Below are 19,131 nucleotides of genomic sequence, written 5' to 3'. Positions count from 1 at the left end.
ATCTATTTATGAGCTCATGTTCTCATGTTATTGTTAAAATATATATTTTTGAAAGTCAGTGACGTTGGATAAAATACACATTTGAACTATTCTTATTGATTCATTTAATAATAGATAGTAAGATAACGATAATGCACATTTTGGTGGAATAGCAAAAACACTGAATTACATTAATAAATAATAATCTACTTTTGTCATTATTTTTTAAAATGAAAAAGCAAATTGAAAAGAACATGCGGCGCATTGAATTCAAAGAGCAGTTTGATAAGAATGCTCACGAGAACAACGTGTCGAGCTGATGACGGTTTGTTGCTCCCGCAGTCTCAACCCATACAGCTACGACGAGAGCTGCGTGTCGAGCAGCGTGGACCACCTGCCGCTGGCCGCCCTGCCGCTGCTCGCCATCGTTTCGCCGCGCTACCAGGACGCCGTGGCCACCGTCATCGCCCGCGCCAACCAGGTCTACCGCAGCTTCCTGCAGTCCGACGACGGGCAGGGCTTCTCGGGGCAGGTGCGTGCGTTTGCTCTCCGGACGCGCGTCGTCGCTTTTTCTGCCTCCTTTGTTCCCAAATAGGTCAAATTGCACTTTTCCCTTTGTTCCACTTTTTTGTCCACTGGTTTTCGAAGCTGAAGTTGAGGGATTTGACAATATTTTACTCGACAATTTGACCTAAGATTAGCTCAGTTTTGTAAAGGGAGCTTGATTTTATTTTATTTATTCATTTTTTTTTGTCGCTTTTAAGTTTGCTTGGCAGCGGTTTTTCACAAAAAAAAAAGCCTCTCGCGGGGGTCGATACACTGCCTATTAGCCAATCAACCAAAGGACAGAATCAAGAGCTGCAGGTTAAAAGTGGCAAAGGTGATTACAATAACGGTATAATTACAATCTCACCAATGGCTATTACTCTTGATTAGTTCGACTTTTGTGGTCTCAGTGACTGCACAGTATATTTTGGAGACAACAATTTACTCTAATGGAGGGAAATTAGACTCTGAAAAAGACTATTTGGTTCCAGTCTAAACCGAGTCAAATTTACACTCGGAAGAGAGTCAAATATTCAAAGTAAATTCTGAGTGAAGGGATCTTGATCAATTCTGAAGATTTATTCCCGCGCTAGTAGCCGGGGAGGTAATTGTACTCCAAAATGTTTAAATACAACTCAATTAGAGAAAAAAAAAATGTGACTGAAAAAAAGGACTCTGTGTGCATGTGTCCGTTTCTACACAACTAGCGCAGAGTGTTTCTACCCAATAATTGGGTTTTAATGAAGAGAATTGATTCTTGCATTTGTCGTTGCTAATTGTTGTCATTGTGATGGTCCTCCCAAGCAATGGGGACAGACACCAGGAGATTACACAAATGATTCATCGGAGAAGCTCATTTCAAACTGATACCTTGGAACCTTGACTTGATGTTTAAAGTGGCTAGTCAAAGTACACTGCAGTACATTGCAAGAGGAACTTGCGGTACTTCTTTTGTAGGGCCCCGTGTCGTCAAAATCCAAATGTTTGCACTGTTTTATGCATAACGTAAAATGAATCTGTGACACAAAGTTTGACATTTTTGCGGCTTGTCATTTGCACGCCATAGCCTTTGAAAGACAAATGCCTGAACAAGGAGCAGATCTGAATTCTGCCCTGACGTACGTTCGTGACTCATTCAAGTACCTGCCCACTCAACTCTGGAAAAATGTCTGACAGTAGCAAGGCAACTGCGTCTTGTGCAAAGTTCAATTGTGCTGCGCAATGAAAGAGAGACCTTGACACACATGTACTTTTCTGCTTTCAGAAAAACAAACATTTACAGCCCTGGAGTCTCTTAAAATCCTTCCATTAAAGATGTGGTGGAGGCTGATTAAAGGCTATGTATGCGTGTTGTATGCAGGTGTGCCTAATGGGCGACTGCGTGGGTGGCGTGTTGTGTTTTGATGCGTTGTGCTTCAGCAACCAGCAAAGGCCTGGCAGCCCCAACAACACCAGCGGCAGCAGGAACAACAGCACGGAGAGCCTCAAGGTGATTGTAAATCCTACTCAGTTAGGCACGATGCTAACAATTAGAATGCTAGCAAGATAGCAACCTAACTACAAAAAAAAACCCACAAAAGGAGGTCCAAAAGGATTTTACATCATGCCCTACCGTCGGCCACTAATAAAAATGACACTTGATTACATGCTAATATGCTAACAGCTGCTATGCTAACAACCAGCTAGATAGCAACCAAAGTGCAAAAAGTGCTAACGTGAATCGACGCAGACGCTACATCTTGCCTTGTGGTCAGGTACTATTTCAAATGATCAGTGATTAAATGCTAACATCTTACCAGTTGGTATGTTGGAAATTGTCGTACAAAAAGTGCCCCGCAGTCGGTCGCGACTATTTCAAATGACAAATGATAAGATTCAAGCAAGCAACTTGGCTGCCTGAGTCCAAAATCCGCCAAGGCGGATCGGGTTATTAAATCACGTCTTGTGGTCAGGTCCTATTTATATAACAAGAACAGATATAATGCGAACACGCTAACAGTTTGTTTACAAACAAATGGCTGGATAAGCTAATAAGAAATGTGCCAAGGCAGATCGTAATGGATACGACACCATGTCCTGTGGCCAGTTAGAATTCATAAAATGCTAACAGTTGCTATGCTAACAAATGGCAAATCGTACCATACTCTGTGGCCAGCTACTAATACAAATTACAATTGACTAAATGCTAAAATGCTAACAGATGGTATGCTCGCAAATGGCAGGATAGCAACCTGAGTGCAAAAAGTGCTAAGGCAGATGGCTCAGGATTGAAGATCTTACCCTGTAGACGGGTACTATTACAAACGAGAATTGATCAACTGCTCACATGCCATAACTGTGTCGGTTCGCGTTCTCCTCTCAGGAAAACCCGGGCCTACTTGGAGAGTCCAGTCCTGGTCTAAGCAAAAGGCTTAGTAAGAGCAACATCGACATCTCGGCCCCCAACGAAGGCCGTTGCCAGGGGCCGCCGTCCCTCAGCCGTAAGCAGAGCGACTCGTACGACGGCGACACGTCGTCCGCCGGCCAGCACGTCTTCTTCTCCAGGTGATCCTTATTGCGCTATTGGATTAAGCGTAATCCCCAACCCTAACCAAAAACCGCTAACTACTACTACAGCTAACATCTCAGGGCTTTTGGATAGGAGGCCCAATGCTAAACCTCAAATCCCAACCCGAACCTTTTACTATTACTATTTATCTATTGCCGTGAACCAACCAACAATCCTTGACGGCGTGGCAGAGAAAGCTGAGACAATGTGTTCGACGAGTCAAAGGGGATTACTTTGAAGGAGAAAAAGTTGTGGTTTGCATTTGAAATATTTATCTTTAGTGACAACAGTCGAGGGCTTTGTTTGACACATCTGCTATCCGCCGCCCAGCACTGCCAGCATTTCCTCCGTCGCTCTCGATGCGCCCGTGCGCGACGAGCGCGTTTGGTATTCACATTCCGACCTCGGCGTCGCGCTCTCATCCCCGTCCGCGCGGACCGTCTGGCTCCTGCTTTTCATCAATATTTGCAGCCTGGCTGCTTGCATCGCAGCCTCCGCCATCGCTCACTCGCCCGTCTGCCTTTGCTATAAATAGTCACTTTGTGTCAGCCGTCCTGTATCGGCTGCAGATGGCATCCCATTAATTCGCCGGGAATGTCGCAGCGCTCACCTTTTGGCTCGTGATTACGTAGCGAGCAGGTTAGCCTCTGCTCTTTTTCCTCTCGGTGGACACGACCGCTCGCACGTTAGCCGCTCATATATTAGATGCCGCCTCCCGGTTGCCAATCTTTTCTAAAGGCGGCATATTATGGAAAAGCGACCACAAGGAAGCGCGATCGTGTCAAAAGCACAGCTGTAGTGTTGTTGGATACGCACATTAGCGTTAGCGCTACTTAGTTTCCGATAACGGGCACATGCTGTAAATGCCCGTTGCGCACGAGCCATAAAGCCCATTTTAGACGTCTTCGTCTTTTGGCCTCATTTCACTTGCGCACTTGTCAGAGAGCTTTTACAATTGAGTCCGTGATGGCCTCAATGCAAAGTAGCTCATTTGTTGTTGTTGTTTTTTTTTGTTAGCTGCAGACATAGTGCCGAACTAGTGTTGACCAAACTTTTTAATTGGTTGTGTTATAGCCCCAAGTGGTTTGCCACCAACAAACACGAGGACAGACGCTCAACTCACAGTGGACTCGTTTTTCTCACCCCGAGGATTAAAAAAATAAATAAAAAAATGCTACAGTCCAGACGTCTAGCGTGCGTGTGGCTGAGTCATGGAGTCGAGACGCTGCCGACTGCCAGCGAACGCTAACGCGAGCCACCGGCTTGAAGAGCGAGCACCAGATGCTCATCTGCACGACTCCACCGTGATCATTAGTCATATTTGTAGTTGCGCACGATGAGGCAATTTACAGTACAAACAAACTCGTTTACATTCAGTCATTGAAGACCTTTGGCTTTAATAAAAAAAAAAAAAAAAAGAAACATCAACAACTCTACTTTATTTGTAGAGCACTTGAAAAACAACCAAAGCTGCATGTAAAAAAAAAAATGGTTAAGGTTTCAAATTTTTTAATTAGAGTTTTTAATTATGAGCCTGGGTTGAAGTTTCAAATTAGGATACGGTATTAAATTAGGGTTTCAAACCAAGTCTTAGGCTTTCAATTTAGAGTTCCAAACCTGAGTTAAGGTTTCAAACAAGGACTAGTGTATCAAATTAGGGTTTCAAGCTTGGGTTATGGTATCAAACAAGGATCAGGGTTTCATATTAAGGTTTCAAGCTTGGGTTAAGGTTAAAACAAGGCTTAGGGTATCATATTAGGGTTTTAGATTCAGTTTGGTGTTTCAAACAAGAGTTAGGGTTTCAAACCTGGATTAGGATTTCAAATGAGGATTTTAAGACTGTGTTAGGGTTTCAAACAAGGGTTAGGTTTTCAAACCTGAGTTAAGGTGTCAAATTGTGGCTTAAGGCAGTGTTACAGTTCAAATAAAGATTCAAGCCTGCGTTAAGGTTTCAAATAAGCGTTAGGGTTTCAAACAAGGCTTAAGGTTTCAAATTGGGGTTCCAAATCTGAGTTAAGGTTTCACACATGGGTTAGGTTGTAGAATTAAGGTTCCAAGATTGGGTTAGGGTTTAGAATTAGGATTATTCGGTTTCAAGCCTGGGTTAGGGTATCAAATCATGGTTTTAAGACAGAGTTTGGCTTTGAAATGAGGATTTCAAGCCTGGGTTGGGGGAGCAAATCAGGGTTTTTAGCCATGTCGAGGGTATCAAATGAAAGTTGAAGGTTTGGGTTGGAAGCTGGGTTTAGGCTTTGAAACCATGGTTACGGTTTCCACGGCAAAATGTCTGGTTCGAGGTTTTCCCTGGAGTAAAAATGCGCCGCGTAATGTTGAAGCGTGCGAGCGGCGCGTGACGGGATCTTCCTGGCGCCTCCTTTCTTTGTGTGCAGTCTGATGAAGGAGAGCGCGGAGGCGCGCGCCTGCAGCGGCGGCGGCGGCGGCGGCGGCAGCCTGCTGCTCAACCCCGGCCGCTTTGACTTTGACGTGTCCGACTGCTTCCTGCTGGGCTGTCCGCTGGGTCTGGTGCTGGCCATGCGCCGCACCGTGCTGCCCGCCGTCCAGGGTGAGAGCGCCGCCGCACTCGCGCGACATTTTCCACGCGGATGTGTTCCGCCCCAGCTGCAGGCAAAGAACGTGAATTTGAAAACTGCGATTATAGTTTCAAGCCCGCATTTGGGGTTTCAGAGTCGTTTTTTAATGGCAGGTTTACGATTTCAAATTGGGGCTTGAGAGTAGGCGGGGTTGTGGTCTCAAATTAGGACTTCCAGTTTGGGTTAGGCCTCATTTTTGTCGCGGGCCACATCATAGTTCTGATTTCGCCCGCAGGGCCGTTACGACCCGTGTAAATGTATGATCGCCTTATGCACAACTAATTGATGGATGACTAGTTTGGAAATCAGGAGCCAGTAAATAGTTTGTTCGAGCATTTTTCAACGTATTTTAAAAGGAAGGATTGGGAAGGAATGCTTGAAATATCAAATTTCAATTTCAAAAAAACACAAGTCAACACATGATTTGTCTTTGCGGGCCACGTGAAATGATGTCGCGGGCCGGATGTGGCCCCCGGGCCTTGAGTTTGACACCTGTGGGTTAGGGTGTCACATTAGGGTTTCAATGTGGGTTTAAAATTAGGTTGCAAGACGGGTTTAGTCTCTCAATTTTGGGTTTTAACGTCAGGTTCCATGGCTGGGTTACAATACGCGTTGCATACGGGCAAAAAAAATTCGCAATTGAGCTGCAATGCGAGCGTAGCCTTCGGCCTGCTTTCACCTGGTCGAACCTCGAGTCTGTTTTCTGTCACCAAATTGCCAGCTGCGCCTGTCTACAAAAATAAGGCCTGAGTTAGGGTGTCAAACAAGGGTAAGGACTTGAAATTAGAGTTGAAATCCATGTTTAGGTTCTCGAATGAGCATTTCAAACAAGTGATAGGGTTTCAAATGAGAGTTACAGGTCTGGTTTATGATTTCACATCAAGGTGTCAAGCCGGGGTTACGGTTTCAAGTTAGGTAGGGCCTTGAAAATAGGATAAGACCAGTCTCAGGCCTGTGTTGGGGCATCAAACAAAGATTTGTGTCACCCTGCCTTTCCAATGGTATAAGTACTGTCATTGATGTAACGGTGTTTATGATTGCGCTTGGCCAAGGGCTCATCTCAATTATTGAAGTTGTTTGGTGTGGGAGGAGAGAAAAAAAAAACAACAACAACAACAAAAAAGTGACCCATGATGATGTGCAAGGCGTCTCTCTCCTGTCAGTGCATCAGCTCCACCCAGCCTGCTCTCAGATCTTCAACCTGTTCTTCCCGTCGGACCCGTCGGCCTCCCGGCTGGAGCCTCTGCTGCAGCCGCTTTTCCACAAGCTGCCCCCCTTCGCCGTGCCGCGCTACCAGCGCCACCCTCTGGGCGACGGGCGCTCCTTGGTCATAGGTGAGACGGGACCTTCCGTGACCGGGGTCAAGTCATATGACTGGAATCCGGAAACGCCGCCCGGATGGCCTAGTGTGACTACAGCTGAGTGTTTTTGCATGGCGCGTTAGCTTGACAAGCCTCCGGCAGGACTCAAGGCCCTAAACGACGTTGCGCTCTCCTCCCCGCTTAGGTGGTGGTACAAAGGATGAAAAGCCGGCAAGGGCATCAACAGCTCGCCGCTAAAGTGTCATTAAAGTTGAATAAGTGATGAGCACGGTCAAGTGGAAAATGAATTAGAGGATTAATTTTACTGCACGGCTCAAAGTAGTTTGAAGGTCTTTCGCGCCCGCAAACTTGAGCGGGTCCTATTCTTCGCCGTCTTCAGCACGCGGGCAAAGTTGCGCACGCGTCTGCAGCTGAATTTAGAAGCATGCTGAGAAAATTGATTTATTCGGAAAGGTTGTCATTTGATGTTCAATAAAACGAGATTTTTGCTGTCAAACGGAGGAGTTCTTCCCGACGAAACCGATTAACATGGTATTTGATTATTTTATTTTTATTTTATGACATTACATAGTTACATATAACAAAAACAGACAATAAGGTTCTTTGTATTTGAATTTTTAATTAATTAAATTACATTGTACAAAATAAGATAGAGCGGAACCTCCGTTTTTGTATGCCCTAGTAATCCGATGATTTGGTGTACGACAATTTTTTAAAAATATTTTTGTACAAAATAATGCATGAATTTCCGGGAAGCGATCTGCGTTCACCCGAAACATTTCGTAACTTCGAAGGTTCAACGGACGTCGAGGCGTATTCCATAATGCAAACTTTTCTTAACAATTCAAAGTGACAAGCCTCCCGGGCAACATCCGCGTACCACATCCTGTCAAAAGTCAGACCTTCAAAATAAAAGCATACAGTATAGTAATACAGTTTCAGCACACTGTCTTGGGCCACATGGTGGCTTATTTAATTAATGTAAAATATCGCCGATAAAATGTCGCCATACTGTTAATATAATTGCGAGCTTTTACGCCGACATTACGCCGATGTCACTCCAACTTGTCCGTGTGTTGCCGAGCAAACCGAGAGGCTTCTTATTGCCTCAAGTTGCTAGTCAAAGCTTTCAGTTTGGAATATGCTTTTGCCGTCTGTTGAACATTTTTCGCACAGTACGACAAAAAGTTGTAAGGGCCAACCAATTGACCAGAAATACCGTTGAAAAAGGAAAGCAAGAATTTGGAAAATGGTTCCCCTCACTCCCCTTTTCGCTATCAAGAATCTTCAATCGGTGTAAAAGTGATGTTAAATGTTGATTGATTTTCGTTGGACTTTCTGGACCGGATGAATGACGAAAAGCGAGGTCGCGTCATTCCTGTGACTGCTCCTGGAGCGTCCATTGCTCCGTTCGGTGTCAGGGTAAAGAGACTCGCCTCCCGGGCAGCGAATGCCTCAGCCGGTCAATTGCATGTGAAATTGTTGGGCGTTTGATCCTTTTGGGCCAGCTGTCGAATCCGATGGCTGTGCGATACGCAAATGAGCTGCGGCGACCAATCGCGCGGCGGCTGCGATCCGCTTTGACACGCTCATCCATCCTGGGTGGAGCTTTGACGAAGATGAATGCATGCAATAAGGAGCAGAGGAAGAACCGCCGTCTCTTGTTGATTCCAGCGCTGCGCCAATGAGGAGTGAAAAAGGAAAAAAAAAAAAAAAAGATGATTAGTATTGATCACATGGCTGACAAGGCTTTATGATGAAGGTCATAAAGTGTAAAGCACGTAATGACTTTCTAATAAGATGAGCCCATGAGCCGAGATTCGTTTTTATATTAAATTGTGTATTTTATGTTTGTGCTTCTGTTTAATTTATTTACGTAAAACGCATTACCATTTAAAATGGCTCCTACTTGAGTTATTCTTGGGTGGATTTTAACATTGATTTCTTTCATTTTTGTATTTGTTTGTGAAATGACTCCTGGCTTTAGTTAATCATTTATTCTTTTTTTATTCTGGTCGCGTCAGCTATTTTTGCAATGGATTTATTCTTGTATTTGAATACTTACAGACCAAGGTAATGGTTTTTAATGCCTCTCGGTTTTATGTATTTATTTAGCTTGAAAATTATTTATGTCCTCGGCTTTTTCGTCCACTCCATTTACTTTAACTTTTTAATTTTAAAGATCAGACTAATACTTTACATTCTTTAATATTTCTATTGATTTACCTATTCCTTCATTCATTTTTTCTTTTACTCATTTTTTAAGACAGAGATAGTTATTTAAATGAAAAACATTTTAAGACAGAGAGTTATTTCAATGAATAATCACCAAAACAGTTCCGTATTCACTTGTCCATTTGATAAGCAAAGGACTTCTTTCAATGACTCTTTGCTACTTTATTCGTTCCTATACTTTTTTTTCTTCAATTCTTTGTCAAAAGCAGGGCAACGATTCAAATGACTCATGCAGTTATTGCTTGTTTATTTATCAAACATCTCAATAATTAAAATGGTTCAAATTGTCAATAATTGACGTCTCTAAGCTATTATTTCTAGAGACCGTTTGGAGGCCGCGGCGTGCTCAACTCAACTCAACTGGGCTCATTTTTTATCTCTTTCTTTCTTTTTACAACCGGTGCCACAGCCTCTGCGTCACCCTCCAATAAAAAATGAATCGGCGGCCTCATTATTTCTTCCTCTGCCTCGATCTTGTGGTTTTTTTTTTTGTTTTGTTTTTTTTTTTGTCCGCGCTCGCCTTCCTGCCTTTTTTTTTTTGTTTACGTGCGCGCTGGAGCACCGAGGCGGCGTGGCGGAAATGTCGCTCAGGAAGCGGAGTAACGCTCTTGACGGGTGTCCTCATTAGCCGGCGTGATGCATTTGCAGTCACACGCGAGCGTAAGGCGGGGAGAAAAAAAAAAAAGATGAACCTCAAGGAATCCGAGCGAGGTGTTAATCTGCCTTGCGCGCCTTCCGTCTTCATTAGTGTAACAAATCCACTTTGAATGGGGCCTGGGTTGAGAGGATTTCCGCCTCCCACCTGAGGCTCGGGATCATCTGTGTACTCGGGGTCGTAACAACGAGCACATCTGCTGCTTTATTTCCACAAGCTCCAGCTGCCAACTTGTTTGCCTTGTTTCCAGCTTGTTATTGTGCTCCAGCACGGACGTTAGTCGGCATTCGCGTGCGCCGTCAAGGCAAAGGAGAGAGGCAGGGGGAGGCTTTCAAATTAGGATGCAAGGCAATGCAAGAGGGTCTGGAGCCTGATTTAAAAGCCGAGGACAAGCCGAGCGTATTTTTTTTCAAGAATATGTTCCCAGCAGGCCCACTGGTTGAAACACGGCATTCGGATCGATATTGCGTTTGTGGGATAAGTGTTAATCCAGCCGTTTTTCGCCATCTCCGGGGGCGGCCATTTTGTTTTCTGTTCGACTGAAAATGACATCACAGCCGCTTTACAACCAATCAAGGCGGGATCTGTTTTCTGATAAGCAGCGATTGGTCGTTGGGAGCAGTTGTGATGTCATTTTCACTCGACGGAGGTGACAAAATGGCCGCCCCCAGAGATGGCTAAAAACGGCTTGATTAACTCTTATTCCACAAACGCGATATTTATCAGAATGTCCTGTTGCATAGAACGTATTCTTGAAAAAAAAAAAATGTTTGCGTTGAGTTCTGGGGGGCCAAAGTTCTACTTATAGGCCATATGTAGTGTTTTGAGTCTGGGTTGCGTTTTTTAATTTATTTTATTATGTTCAACCTACTGCTGATTATAAAAGAACGGATCAAGGCTCGTATTCACCAAAATCAACTGCGACATCCATGTCAAAAATGTACTGATCAACACCCGAGTGATCAATTCCTTTCTTTGGTCCCGTGTGAAGGCGAGAGCATCCAGGGCCAAAATGTACTGATCAACACCCGAGTGATCAATTCCTTTCTTTGGTCCCGTGTGAAGGCGAGAGCATCCAGGGCCACCCCGACGTGTTTCTGGAGGGCGAGCAGACACCCGTGGCCCCTCAGTCGTCCTCCGAGGACGGAGGTCGGCGGGCCAGCGTGATCAGCGTGGAGAGCCAAATGTCCATTGGCTCCATTGGCCACCACCTGGGCGATGCCATCGCTAACAGTGAGTGCCGTCAAACGCCAACCCCATCAACACCCCCCCCCCCCCCCCCCCCACAGCTTGTCATCTTGTCCGGGCATTCTCGTCTGCTTCGGTGTTTGAAGTTTCTAGTAGCTGGTGGGGCTCCAAGAGGCTGGACTATTCCCTCTACTGCCCCGACGTGTTGACCGCCTTTCCCACCGTGGCGCTGCCGCACCTGTTCCACGCCTCCTACTGGGAGTCCACCGACGTGGCTGCCTTTGTCCTTCGACAGGTAGGCGTCGCAACGGATTAGCTGAGGGATCAAACACTTGACTAAAACACAATGTTCATAAAGTTATTCTTTGTTAGTTGATCCATAATCCTTATTTTGGTGTACTTAAAGCAATTAAGCACTTTTATAGACGACTGCTTCTATTATACTATTCCTATTTATAGTCGCAGCAGAGAGTTGGGGGGGGGGGGCCCCGAAAAGATTTTCTTCTCCTTGGTGGTTGTCCCAATGAGAATAAATAGGAGAATCGAAAATGAATCCGCTGGATAAGCAGTATCGATAATTGACTAGGAATCACTAAATTGATATGAAATTCCCGTCTGTATTTATGATGCTATCGAAACACTCCTAATGGCATTTGATATGGCTTTGGCTCCATCTGAAGAGCCCGCCAGAGGCTGTCGAAGCCATTTCGGCCCGGAGCATGAAATCGGTCAATTGAGACTTTCAAATATGTTTGGATTTTAAGTTGGCATTTCAGGCCTTGGTTAAAGTTGTCAACGTTTTTTTCAAATGAGTTTTTTTGCCGTTGCCTTCATTCTGGTTACCGTTGTATAATAAGTGTTCACTTATTAATAGCTTCTTCTGTGCCACAAAATGGAGCAGACTTGATGTTCCGGCATTGTAGTAGTTGCTGTTGTGTGCGTGCGCGTCAGCCCTCTTCATGAATTTATTAAACTTCCCTCCTGAAATGCGTTCATTCATCTGTGAGGACTTTTCACATCCATCAAGTGCGAAGGCTAATCGACAACATTAACAGCACGAAAGCCGGCAAAAGCTTACAAGTTTAACGCCGCCTATCGATCCATCACGGCCGACGTGCACAAAATCAATTATGCGCTTTGATTTTGCTTTCCTTGGGGCAAGTGGCGTTCTGTGCAAAAAAAAAAAAAAGGCCTGCTGTGTTTACAGGCTTTGACGCGGAGGGACAGATTTAGATGATATACGAGAGGAGTCCACTCTGACGCAAAAATGAGGACAAGAAAGTGAGCGGAACAAGGGAACAATCGCAAGTGGACCAACAGGGGGGACGCGAGGGACAAACACACGAGGGCACTGCAAAATAAGGCACGTGGGAACAAACGGCACGACACGCGGGGGAATGCGCACTGGAACGCTGCAACAAAAAGGGAACACAAGGGAAGAAAGAAAGGAAAAAAGACCAGATCCATTGAAACAAGGGAACAAGTAGTGCAACAAATGAGAAAATGTGGGAACCAACAGGGTAACTAACACATTGCGGCGCGCAAGGAACAAACACGGCAATGAGGGGACAAACTAGGTAATACATGAATCCAAAGCAGAAAATATGGGAACACGAGAGACGGAACGGGGAAACGAAGGAATAGAAAGTGTAGCGCAAGGGAACAAAAAGGGGAAAAGGAGGCGACAAACGGGGGAACAGACGGAATAGTGGGGTAGCGCAAGGCAGGCGAAACCAAAGGAAAACACTGGCTAACGCAAGGGAACAATGGAAAGTCACTACAAGAGAAAATGAGGGAACAAACAGGGTTACATAAGGGAAAAACTGCCTAACACCTACTTATGGATAACAGAGGGGAGCAAACAGGAAAATGAAGGAACAAAAAGTGAAACAAATGGGAAAATGAGGGAAGAAATTGGGAAACGCAAGGAAAAACCAGGGTAACACAAGGGAACAAAGGGAATAACATAAGGGAAACAAATTACGTAATGTGGTAACAAAAGAGGAAAATGAGGGAACAAAAAGGATAATACAAGAAAATAACCAGAGGGCAAAGGTGTCAAACTCCGTTTTTTTTTCCCGTTATGTCTGCCAACCCATACAAATGTATGATGGCCTTATATCATCACACAAACAAAGTGATGCGTAACTCGTTTTGAAATCATCAGCCAGTAAACAGTTTCTTCAACAATTTTTCCCCTTCCAAAAAAAAAAAAACGCCGTTCTTGACCGCGAACGAGTTTGCGGCCTGGATGTTTTTGTGCAAACCGTGAGCGGAATAAGGAATGAGTCAGCCAAGCCAGCATGCTATCCGCACTATTAGCGCGCTAATTTAGCGCGCTAATTTAGCGGAATGCTAATGCAGCTCTCAGCAAAAGGCTCAACGCGCGACTCGAGGACCGCCGCGGCAGACGAGCTAATTTTTGGCAATCAAGCAGAATCATGTCTTTTGAAAAAAAAAGTTTTAATCTCCTCTCACTCTCTCGCCTCAAAAGAAAGCGTCAAGGTTCAAGCCAATCATCAAACGCTCAGCCTGCGTTTCAAGTCGAGAGCCGCAATTTTCATCAAGTACATTCAAAGCGTGGCTTTGACTTGTGTGAGTTGCTTTCAAATAAAGCATCGCTTCAAGGTTCCTCCAACACTCGGGCATCATCCAACCACCGCACCACTGGAGGTGCGCCGTCGCTCTCCGGATCTTAACATTCGTACATTCCTCCTTGAGGCAAAATGTCTTAAAACAAGCATTGTTGAGCGGCGGTGCGTCCACGTGCGGTGTGTGAGGTTGAAGGTTGACATTTATTTTGCTTTGATTTGTTTTTGGACTATTTTGGGCAGCGACGCGTTGGGTTTGAGGGGATGCGCCGTCGCTTTTGAGATGATAAAAGGGATGCGTAGCCCAAAAATATCTAAGCTAGAGATAGTGAACCCCCTCTACCCCCCAACCCTTTTATTTTGTTGGGACAAAAAAACAAATGACTTGTTTAAAACATTTATTTGCATGAAGAGGCTTTAAGAGTTTTTAAGCCACGCACCATGGCGCACCCCCTGCACACCGGCTAAAAAAAAGGGAAGAACATCAAAACAAAGTGAACCGACCACAATAGAAACAAAAAGTTAACATGAGGAAACACAATGCAAACACAATGTAACAAATGGTCACAAAAGGTCCATATTTATTTGATCACACTCCGGCCCACCATTCCACTTCTCATCCGGTGCACCCCAAGTTTGGCAATCTGTGTTTTAATACACTGGCCTGAAGGTATTTTGCCTCGTGTCACCTGTGATTATTTGTTTCGCAGCTCATGCGCTGCGACTTTGTGAAGACGCAGGAAGCGGACAATCTGGACTCGGCGCCCTTCTCGCCGTCCAGCCCGCGAGAAAAGTGGCTGCGACGCAGGACGCACGTCAAGCTGAGGGTACGCCGCGCCGCGCCGCGCCGCGCCGCGCCGCGCCACGTCACGTCACGTCACGTCACGTCACGTCACGTCACGTCGCCATTGTGTTGGATAAACGCGGCCCACTTTTCTTTGCCTCTCTCTGTGCCCTTACGTGGTGAATAGAGTCCACACAGACGACAAAAGCAAGTAGCTTAACGGCGGCCGCTAACTTAAAATCGTTTGGCCTCATTCGCGATTGTTCCCCACCTCCGAGGTTGCCCGACGTCTGTTGTAGCTGCCCGTTTAAAAGACGGGAATGTATTTAGCCAGGCTTTGTCCTCCTCACTCTGACTTCTATAAATAGAATTGTGTCAGCGGGAAACCATGGTAACGCGGCTGCCGTTTCCTCCCATTCCCCGCAGGAAATCAAAGACAAATAGACAAAGTAAAACTTGGTAGACGGGAGGCAGCTTGTTGTTCAGTGCGAGTGTGTTAGCATGTTAGCGTGTTAGCAAGAAGAATTAGCCTCATGTTTGCGGACGCTTCCAGGCCCAAGTGAGCCGCTTTCGACTGCCACGTTGTTTGACCACGTTTGGCCGCCGCCCGCTCAGCCGCCGCCGCGTCCGGAGACTTCTTTCCGTTGCCGACTCCCGGCGCACTTGTTGAAAGGGTTCCTCGTCCCAGCTGGAGGCGCCGGCGCGCTTGTTGGCTCGTGCTCCTTCGCAGTCAGGGGTCAGAGTCGCCCACTTCTCGCTCCCTCCCTCCCGCCGCCGCCGGGTCGTGCGAGCTCGCCGACATGCCGTTCGACCGAATGAAGGAGGACAGCTGGCCAAGTTGGACTTCCCGGTTCCATGTCACATCCTTGAAATCAATTCTTATTAGCGGTGGCGGTGAAATGCGACCCGGTAACTCAGCACTTTATGGCCCATTAGTGTTTAGGAAATCTGTGAGAATGGTTGTCAGTAAAGCCAACTACTAGAAGAAACGGGAAGTCTGACACGGGGCGTTTCCAGGGGGTCCATCAAAGTCGTTTTTAGGGATGGACCGATTATCGGCCGATATTTGGCTTTTTTATCGCCATGGGCATTTTTAAAACTCTGCTGGCCGATAATAAATCCATTGAAAACGGTGGAAATCAAATATGTGAAAGTTTGAACATTTCTGTCATTTTGAAATTCGAAAACTACCCGTACATGGAGCTATTATTCAAGTCTTCATTTATCCTTTTTAAAACATGCTGACAACCCCGGGTGCTCCCTGAACTTTTTGTTAGAATTTCATAACAGAGATGTATATTGTCAACATTTTCTTTAGATTTTGATGCCAATATTCTCCTTTTTACTAAAAACGAATATCGGTTATCGGCCTCCTTGACTACTAATAATCGGTATCGGCCCTGAAAAAAAAAAAAATCGGTCTGTTTGGCCAAATTAACCGCCGTTTTTAATGGCCTTTTGATACTCAAAAACGTGCAATATTTGCCAAGGCCATTTTCCATCAGAAGATGAAATTTGCTAGTCAATTATGAGTTGGACCTGCGAAAAAAAAAAGTCTCATGAAGCCATGCCCCAAAACGCACGGGATGTCAGCCATCTTGGTTTCCGGTGCCCATTTGGTACCAAATTTGCACCAGACGGATTGCCGACGAAGAATTTTATCATTGCAAAGTTTGACGATTAGTCATAACGCTGCACTTGAATTTTCTTCAAATTTAAGACAGTTTCCCTTTGGAACATGAAATATCAATCACCCCGAAAAATCCCAAAGTGTTCATGTTCAAAAAGACACCAAAAGTCTTTTTCCCGTTTTTTCCCTTAAGGTAGCCAGTATAGGCTCATTTGAGACATTTTTCCAAGCGTCTTTTATAGACAAACCAAATTTGATTGACATGAACTAGACAGACAGGCGACGCAAATTTGTGAGTGCGCGTTGAATGGCTCACCATAAAACATGAAACTAAAATGAACTCGGCTCATGATTTCTTTGGCTCCCGGAGCCAGTTTCCCTTAGCAACATGAAATTTGGTATGTAAAAAAAAAAAAAAAAAGTCTCACGAAGCCATGCCTGAAAAGACACAGGAAGTCTGCAATTTTGGTTTAAAGGGACCATTTTTCCAGATGCTCTTCAAATCCTCCTTTTCGAGATTTTTCCCAACTGCCTTGAAATTTGACCCACTCTGACTAAACGGACGGCAAAACCGACATAAATTTTGAAAGCAAATTGGCCATAAAACCGGAAAAGTCTCCTTTATGACGACACGGTCACCCGTCCGCGTTTGTGCTCTCGTTAGAACGTCACCGGCAACCACCGCGTGAACGACGTGATGGCCACCGAGGACGGGCCGCAGACGCTGGTCGGCCGCTTCATGTACGGCCCCCTGGACATGGTGACGCTGACCGGAGAAAAGGTAACCGGCCGAGCGCTCCCGAACCCGGGCTGCCGGCTCACAAGTTTCGTCTCTCGAAGGTGGACATCCTGCTGATGACGCAGCCCCAGTCGGGTCGCTGGGTGCACTTTGACACCGAGGTGACCAACGGCAACGGCCGGGTCACCTACACCATACCCGACGACAAGAAGCTCGGCCTGGGAGTCTATCCGGTTAAGATGGTGGTCAAGTAAGCGTCTCCATAGCAAGAGTGTACATTTTGGAGAGTCCCAACGATGCAATTTAGCCTCTCACCTACCGCTGCATATCGTTTCGATCGTTTAAAAAAAAAAAAAAAATGGAAGACAAAAAATGAAACGGCACCGCATTGGCCCCGAAGGACGCCGGCCCGCCGGGCATCTGCCCTGTATGCCAGATGGACAGTCCGGCCCTCGTGTCAGCAGATAAAATATTTTTTGTTCGGTGCAGTGGAACCTTTACTTACAAACTTCATTGGTTTGTAAATTCATAAATCAAGGTAATAACTCCCATTGAAATGAATGGAAATTGAATGAATTCATCCCAGACCCAAAATTAAAATGATACTTAAAAAAAATATATATATATATATATGATAACTAGTTATGTTTATTAAATTTAGCAGAGGAGGTGAAAATGGGGAAGAGGCCTCAAGCTCCTCAGTTGAAAAAGAGTCGTCTTCTATAATAACACGGAGACAATCCGATTCAAGTGTTTCTTCTTAGGTCTGTTTCTTTTCGTATTCATTGGTTCATTTTGGCATATCAATTCAGGAAGAAAAATAGATATTTATAATAGATTGGCATGTCACATTGTCGTTGAAAAGATTCATTCGCTACAAATTTCTTTTGAGTGCATCACTTCTAAGGATTTCACGTCAAATTGAAGGAAAAAAAAAAAAAAAGATTCCAAATCCAACTTCAATCAAAACGCGACATAAGATTTCTCACCTTGAAGAGGTGAAAAAGTCCTTCATGCAGCCTCCTGAGCGCGCAAGAGGAAAGGCGCTTGGATTTGATGCCCTCATTTCATTCTTAAAATGTGTAAGGTTGGGGAGTATCCCGCCACCTGACATTTTTCCCAGCACACACTTTGAAGATTGCAAAAGTGCGCAGCCGTTGTTTCCCCTCCGTCAAGGGGAGATCAAACGTCGGCCGAGGCCTACCTGACGGTGTTGCCCCGCGGCATGGAGTGCGTGGTCTTCAGCATCGACGGCTCCTTCGCCGCCAGCGTCTCCATCATGGGCAGCGACCCCAAAGTCCGCCCCGGAGCCGTGGACGTCGTAAGGTCCGCCCCTTCTCCTCCCGCGCTCGCCGGACACCCGATTGGGGACACCCGCCTCTCACCGAGCCTCGCGTGCGCACAGGCACTGGCAGGACCTGGGCTACCTGATCATTTACATCACCGGTCGCCCCGACATGCAGAAGCAGCGCGTGGTGTCCTGGCTGTCGCAGCATAACTTCCCTCACGGCATGATCTTCTTCTCCGAGGGTCTGGTTCACGACCCGTTGCGACAGAAGACCATCTTCCTCAGGAACCTCATCCATGAAGTACGCCAGACACTCCCGACCCAAACTCCACTCCACTCGACTGCGCACGCACGTCACGTTGCTTCTTTTCCTCTAGTGTCACATCAAGATCAACTCCGCTTACGGCTCCATGAAGGACATCTCCGTTTACAACATGCTCGGTCTGGGGCCGCCTCAGATCCACATCGTGGGAAGACCTTCGAAGAAGTACCAGAACCAGTGCCAGGTAGCACGGTCGATCCGTCATCGAATACAACGCCGCTGACTATTCTTGCTGCTCCCCGCGTTCACAGACGATTGGGGGTGTAACGATGAATCGAAAATCGAGTCTCCCCGCGTTCACAGGCGATTGGGGATGTAACGATGAATCGAAAATCGATTTAAAATCGATTCTCCTCACGTTCGCAGACGATTAGGGATGTAACGATCCATCGAAAATCGATTTGAAATGGATTCGCCTCACGTTCGCAGACGATTAGGGATGTAACGATGAATCGAAAATCGATTTTAAATCGAGTCTCCCCACGTTCACGGATTGGGGATGTAACGAAGAATCCAAAATCGATTTAAAATCGATTCGCCCGATTCATCGAAAATCGAGTTAAATTCATCTAGAAAATGATGTCTTGAAACGTCTTTTTCGTTCCAGATGCGTAGCACATTTTGAATGTGTAGATCAAATGATGCGCTCGCGCCAAACGTCATTGAGTTTGTGGATGGCTGCAGAACCACACTAGTGCACAGAGACAAGCATG

At 45.7% G+C, this 19,131-nt stretch overlaps 1 protein-coding gene across 5 annotated transcripts in view; it reads left to right on the top strand.

Annotated features, from left to right (window-relative positions):
• Positions 1-19,131, top strand: part of LOC147144341 (membrane-associated phosphatidylinositol transfer protein 3-like) — a 55,505-nt gene that overhangs the window by 31,968 nt on the left and 4,406 nt on the right. For all 5 annotated transcript variants that reach the window (XM_086035268.1, XM_086035270.1, XM_086035271.1 and 2 more), the window contains 13 exons: positions 322-511; positions 1,886-2,014; positions 2,888-3,069; positions 5,464-5,636; positions 6,828-6,998; positions 10,942-11,109; positions 11,211-11,359; positions 14,366-14,482; positions 16,734-16,850; positions 16,910-17,058; positions 17,985-18,134; positions 18,214-18,397; positions 18,474-18,602. In XM_086035268.1, coding sequence (XP_085891394.1) covers positions 322-511; positions 1,886-2,014; positions 2,888-3,069; positions 5,464-5,636; positions 6,828-6,998; positions 10,942-11,109; positions 11,211-11,359; positions 14,366-14,482; positions 16,734-16,850; positions 16,910-17,058; positions 17,985-18,134; positions 18,214-18,397; positions 18,474-18,602 — 2,008 coding nt within the window. The remainder of the gene's footprint in view (positions 1-321; positions 512-1,885; positions 2,015-2,887; positions 3,070-5,463; positions 5,637-6,827; positions 6,999-10,941; positions 11,110-11,210; positions 11,360-14,365; positions 14,483-16,733; positions 16,851-16,909; positions 17,059-17,984; positions 18,135-18,213; positions 18,398-18,473; positions 18,603-19,131) is intronic.

This window comes from Filicampus tigris, chromosome 7 (assembly GCF_054856515.1).
Source record: "Filicampus tigris isolate MCC_2025a chromosome 7, RoL_Ftig_1.0, whole genome shotgun sequence".
NCBI lineage: Eukaryota > Metazoa > Chordata > Actinopteri > Syngnathiformes > Syngnathidae > Filicampus > Filicampus tigris.
This window is presented reverse-complemented; position numbering and strand designations above follow the sequence as displayed.